The sequence below is a fragment of the Vipera ursinii genome (genome assembly GCF_947247035.1).
Source record: "Vipera ursinii genome assembly, chromosome: 3".
NCBI lineage: Eukaryota > Metazoa > Chordata > Lepidosauria > Squamata > Viperidae > Vipera > Vipera ursinii.
This window is the reverse complement of record NC_139516.1, coordinates 151,283,173-151,289,601: the sequence shown is the minus strand read 5'-3', so window position 1 is coordinate 151,289,601 and position 6,429 is coordinate 151,283,173. Positions and strand designations below refer to the sequence as shown.

The window sequence follows — 6,429 nt, the reverse complement described above, 5'->3', positions numbered from 1 at the left end:
ACTGCCTCAATGCGGCCTGACATGGAAGCTATCAGCCTGTGGCACTGCTGAGGTGTTATGGAAGACCAGGATGCTTCAATAGCGGCCTTCAGCTCTTCTGCATTGTTCGGTCTCATGTCTCTCATCTTTCTCTTGGCAATGCCCCATACATTCTCTATGGGGTTCAGGTCAGGCGAGTTTGCTGGCCAATCAAGCACAGTAATCCCATGGTCATTGAACCAGGTTTTGGTGCTCTTGGCAGTGTGGGCAGGTGCCAAATCCTGCTGGAAAATGAATTCAGCATCCCCATAAAGCTCGTCTGCGAAAGGAAGCATGAAGTGCTCCAAAATCTCCTGGTAGACGGCTGCATTGACCCTGAACTTAATGAAGCACAGTGGACCAACACCAGCAGATGACATGGCTCCCCAAATCAACACAGACTGTGGAAACTTCACACTGGACTTCAAGCATCTTGCAGTGCGTGCCTCTCCATTCTTCCTCCAGACTCTGGGTCCTTGATTTCCAAATGAGATGCAAAAGTTGCTCTCATCAGAAAAGAGGACTTTGGACCACTGAGCAACAGACCAGGTCTGTTTTTCTTTAGCCCAGGTAAGAGGCTTCTGACGTTTGTTGTTCAGGAGCGGCTTGACAAGAGGAATATGACATTTGAAGCCCATGTCCAGGATCCGTCTGTATGTGATGGCTCTTGATGCACTGACTCCAGCCTCAGTCCACTCCTTGTGAAAGTCCCCAACAGTTTTGAATGGCCTTTTCCTGACAATCCTCTCCAGGCTGCCGTCGTCCCTGCTGCTTGTGAACCTTTTTCTTCCACACTTTTCCCTTCCACGTAAATTTCTATTAATGTGCTTTGATACAGCACTTTGGGAACATCCAACTTCTTTTGCAATTACCTTTTGAGGCTTTCCCTCCTTATGGAGGGTGTCAATGATGGTTTTCTGCACAACTGTCAGGTCAGCAGTCTTCCCCATGATTGTGATTCCTACTGAAACAGACTGAGAGACCATTTAAAGGCTCAGGAACCCTTTGCAGGTGTTATGGCTTAATTAGCTGATTAGAGTGGGACACTTTGAGCCTAGAATATTGCACCTTTTCACAATATTCTAATTTTCTGAGATTGTGGATTTGGGGTTTTCATGAGCTGTACGCATCATAATCATCACAATTATGACAAATCACGACTTGAACTAACTTGCTTTGCATGTAATGAGTCTATCTCATATATTAGTTTCCCCTTTTAAGTTGTATTACTGAAATAAATGAACTTTTGCACAATATTCTAATTTTTCGAATTTCCCAGTGCTCTGCCATCCAATTACTAAAAAGGGCTGACCCTCTTAGCTTTTTTCAAAATACTAACAACAGTCATGGTTCCGACATCAAGGTTGTTAAGTTCTGCCACCTGCAGTGAATAGCCACTCTCAGCTGCATTAAAACAGTTAAACCCAAGCAAAATCACTAGGCAGAAGCCGAGCAATGCAGGGGTTCTTCCTTTTAGAAATCTTTCTAGAGATTATCAGAGTTATGGGATCGTGAGCAATGGAAAGAGCAATTCAATGTCTAAAATATAATTAGCCAAGTATCACAAAAGAACAGAGCACCCAGAAATCCCACAGGCACAAAATCACAAGGATTAAGCCATTATTATTACATTTATTGACCGCCCATCTTATCCCAAGGTAACTCGTGCACTAGCCTCTGCTTTCTCCTTCCACCACTTAGGCGTTTTCTGCACTCATCTACATTCAGCGTAGCTGATTCTGGGATAGCTTTTGAATAAAAAGGTGTAAGAAAGTGTGCCAAAGTAAGGGATAAAATGTTCTTGCTGGTGTTGTGGTAAGCATAGCAGAAATGATTTTACATTGAAATTAAAATGTCTAAATCAAAACGTTATTGAATAGCAGCAGCCTTTCTCATCCCACTCAGTAATTTTTAACAAAACAAACTCTTTTGGAAAGAATACTGCCATTTAAAAGATTTTGGAGTTTCACCTTGTTTTGTTAGATGGGCGCTCATTCAACACTCTATTAAAAGAAATACATTCAGGTGAATCCCGTAGCTTAAAGGCACCAATACAAAAGGCAACTGGGGCCCCTGCAAATGCAGTGAGTTGAATCCCATGTTACCTTTTTGAAAACCCTCCGTGTAGTTCCTAGCATCACCTTTTATGCTCTTCCCAAAGATGGTAAGCCACTTCCCTGAGTGTTTTGTTTTTCCCAGAGCTGCAGGGGAAGAATTACATCTGAGGACAAAACAGCTTCTCTTCTTGATTCAATCCAGTGCTTAGAACAGTGTTTCTCAACCTCAGCAACCTGCAGCTATGTGGACTTCAACTCCTACAATTCCTCAGCCAACCATGCTTAAAATCTGCTGAGGGTGAGAAACAGTGGCTTAGGAGCTGTCATCATCTGTCCCTCCCACAACTGAAACTCAAAAGCAAACTTGTAAGTTTCAGGAGAAAAACTGTCTTCTTTGCATCTTTTCTTCAGTGCTTCCAAGGTTCACACTTATATTAGCTCCACTGTACTATTTTTCCTAGCAGGAGAAACATTTACTTACATGTATGTTCTATTAACAAACAAAAGGCAGGCTTTATTCATCCACCCTAGACATGGTGTACATAAATATAAATACATGTACAGACATGTTTATACATTTATACACTAACACATCTGAACAATTTAAACAACAGAATTCAATGTTGCAATATTATTTCATTACCCAATGACTGCACCTCAATTTTTGAAACTTGCTGAGGTACATTCCTCCATCTACGTTCTTGGATTTCTCAGGATTTTATTTTTTTATGACTGGTATCCCAGGTGCTTGGTGTGCCTCCCTTGAGCTATCAATCTTCCTGTTGCCTTATCTGTTAAATTCACATTGGCAAAACCCAGAGTTTTTCCTTGCTTCAGAACCTCAGCAGTGATCAGGATTTCCTCTCCAATCTTACCTGATGACATGTACCTAGAATACAGAAGAAAGGGAAAAATATTTCTTACATTTACAATGAAAGGCAGTATGTGTTGTTGTTATCCTTCATCCTTACAACTGTCCTCTAAGCATTCTGAGGCAGAGCAACAGAAGAAAGAGACTGAATTAAAATCAGCCACTAAATTTCCTGCCTAAGCAACTTTTTGACTGTTTAATAAAAACCAAAAAAGAGTACTGAATAAATTGTTGGATATTTTTGTATGTGGTTAGCTGAGATATTCGCAGAGGGACCCAATCCATCACTTTCAGTCAGGCTTATCCAACACTATTTTTGGGAGAGCAGAATGATATATGCCACCCTAAATTTCTTAATTCTATTTTGCACATATAAAAATCCTTTTGTATGGCACGTACATTAAAACAGAATGCAGTGAAAAGGATGCTGTTCAGAGTGACAGGTTTGGGGAATTTGAATCGCAGGCTCAGTTAATATATAACATACTTTGGAGAAGCTTTCAGACTTAAGAGTAAAATGTATACGTTGCATCCAGAGAGTCCTTGTCCAATCTCCATTTTTTTCTTCTTTTAACAATCCTGTAATCCTTGCTTCAGGGTGGAGCCAGGGCAACTGAATGGAGCTGAGCGTTCACTGGCTGGATGCCCTTCCTGACGCCTACGTTGATCTCACAGTAGATATTTTCCCTTTGTACCCAGAGGGAGAAATCTCTGCCACTAAGGTAAAGGTAAAGGTTCCCCCGCACATGTGTGCTAGTCATTTCCGACTCTAGGGGCTGGTGCTCATCTCCGTTTCAAAGCCAAAGAGCCAGCGCTTGTCCGAGGACGTCTCCGTGGTCATGTGGTCAGCATGACTAGACGCCAAAGGCACACGGAACGCTGTCACCTTCCTACCTTTGCACCCAGAGGGAGAAATCTCTGCCACTACCTAGGGTCAAACTCATAGCCTCCTGACTGTGAGGCAAGAGCTCCACCTCTAGGCCATCACGCTGCTCACCTCATCCAATCTCCAACATGATCAGGAAAAGCTTCTACCTAAAGTTGGAGTGCTAGTATACTGAGCTCGAGAGTGCAATAATCTCTGACTGATATAAGGCAGATGTGTCTGTCAGTTCTTGCTTCACTTCCTTACATAGTAATAGTGATGAATAATAATGGCTTACTACAAAAATAAAGCTCAAATAATGATCTGGGTATTTCCAGACAAAAGCATGACTAATGAATGTTTCACTACCTTTCAAAACCTCTGAAGAATCTGGATATAGAAGTCTAGTTTTCCCAAAAGTATTTAAATTTACGCAGCCAGTAGTATCAAAGCATTGGACTGGACCGACGGTCTCTTGGAATTAATACAAGTTGGATTTCTCACACTCAGTGCAGAATGAAGGCTCAGATAAAAGGAAACAAGCATGAAAATAACCTTCACCAAGTTTGATACCTACGTAATGTTCATGTCCACACTGACGCCAGGTGCTCCTCTTTCAGTATATATTAATGCAGCTGTTGACACAATATCTACTAAAGTTGCTGTCAGGCCCCCATGCAGAGTTCCTCCTTTGTTGGTGTGCTGTTCTTCAATTTTCATTTCAAAGACAACTTTTCCAGGGTTCGCGGAGACAACCTTCATCTGGAAGAGAAATAGAAATCTAGTTCCATAATGTTCCAGTGAATTTTATCTGCACGTATAAGCACATGCTGGGTTTCTATTGAATAGAATAGAATAAAGATTCCATTCTATTTTAATTCCACTTTCAGTCAGCATTCACACACCCTCAATAACTTTGGGTTACTTCAGTTGCAAATTTACTTAAATATTGGGCAGAGGATAAGTTTGGCTTCTTGAAAGTTCTTTCCAAGGTAATTCTCTTTTACAAGGATGATGGTAAGATTCTTTTGCTGCAATTGCCCGCCAGGGACGCCATAACTTTGCAAATAAAACTGATTTGAACAATGTAGAAATTTCAATTCTTGGATTTTTATACATTTTAAAAATTAGTACATTTTAAGTACCTTGATTCAAATTTTGTTGCAGTACAATACATCATTTGCACTGACTTGAAGTACAAATAGGGGCGCAGATAAACACAAAGGGAGTTTTAGAGATATATAGATACATATATGAATTAGCCCACTCAATAATCTCTAGGTTGACAATGTAGTTCTCCTGTTTTCAGATCTTGACTGATAAAAAGCTTCCCTGAACATTGTTTATACATGTTGCGGTGAAGGGGAAAGTCATTTCTTTATATTTTTCTTTTGTCTCTATTTTTTCTTTTTTTTCCTTTTTTTCTTTTCTTCACCTTCTATATTTTCGATTTGCATTGGCTTATCTTTTTAATTGTAACCTTTAATAAAATTATCATTTTAAAAGTTTCACACTATCTCAGAAGGTCTCAGCAGACACAGTAGATTTTAACACATTACAGTTGTGATTGGATAAGGTACTTGTAAGCTGTGTCGCATGTCACCTGCGTGACCATACTGTTTTCCCCTTGCCCCCACCATCTGAATTTAAATTCTGTATCAGTCCAGCCATTCCATTGTGTCTGAAGAAGTCAGACACAGGGCCTTGGTGGAGCAGTGGGCTAATGCCTCCTTAAGTAACACCAGCTGCCTGCAATTAGTGCAGGTTCGAGTCCCACCAGGCTCAAGGTTGACTTCCATCCTTCCGAGGTAGGTAAAATGAGGACCCAGATTGTTGGGGGCAATAAGCTGACTTTGTAAAAATGCTGCTTGGGGCCCCCCCAAAAGCCCTAATAAGAAGGCATATACATAGAATGAAGGCTATTGCTAAGCAGATTGATTTGTGCTTTAAATTGTAAGCCGCCCTGAGTCTTCGGAGAAGGGCGGGATATAAATAGGAATAAAGAAATACCTTTTAATAAAATGCGTTCGTCTGAAAAGGGTCTTACCAGACTCCTGATTTTTAGCTAGCGCAGAAGATTAAGGCGGCTCTACTCCAACGTCCTTAAAAGGCTACAGTAGGCCACGATTTACAGTACGGTAGTTGCTGCAACCTTTCGGTCCGATCTCTTCCAAGGTCACCCCGGGGAAATCAGCAACGTGAACCTAACACCTCATTTACCTTATTCGCCACCCGATCGAAGCCGGGCGACTCCAACATGACTTTCATCACCTCGCGAATAGTTTGAAGGGTGAGGTGAGCCATGGCATCAAACGGGGAATCCTTTCGGAGCAAGGACGGTCCCCCAAACAGGCAGTCGCGAGCAGCTTCAAATCGCGGCGGTACCACCAAGCGACGCAGCAGCGCTGTCTGAGAAAACCTACGTCCGGTTCCCAAAAGAGCAGGCGATTAGCATATGCAGAATCGCAAAACCCTCCCCCCCCACCACCCCGCGCTTTTAACCCGCGGTAGTCGGTGCAAAAAAAATCAGCTCCCGGGGATCGTTCCGTTCGTCGAACGTTCGGCATCTTTTCGAATCACCTCCCACCTCCCCCCCACCACCACTTCCGCGTTCCGAC

The 6,429-nt window shown here is 42.1% G+C and overlaps 1 protein-coding gene across 2 annotated transcripts; it reads right to left on the bottom strand.

Moving 5' to 3' along the window:
• Nucleotides 1-2,563: 2,563 nt before the first annotated feature.
• ACOT13 (acyl-CoA thioesterase 13) lies at nucleotides 2,564-6,389 on the bottom strand. 2 transcript variants are annotated; one of them, XM_083357635.1, is made up of 3 exons: nucleotides 6,032-6,389; nucleotides 4,389-4,573; nucleotides 2,564-2,964 (listed from the first exon to the last, which is right to left on the bottom strand). In XM_083357635.1, exons 1-3 carry the CDS (start codon nucleotides 6,113-6,115, stop codon nucleotides 2,802-2,804), a joined length of 432 nt encoding a protein of 143 aa, XP_083213761.1. In that variant the 5' UTR covers nucleotides 6,116-6,389; the 3' UTR covers nucleotides 2,564-2,801. The 2 variants fall into 2 exon arrangements, with proteins under 2 accessions (XP_083213761.1, XP_083213762.1); XM_083357636.1 differs by lacking the exon at nucleotides 6,032-6,389 and adding an exon at nucleotides 4,957-5,789.
• Between the last annotated feature and the right edge of the window lie 40 nt (nucleotides 6,390-6,429).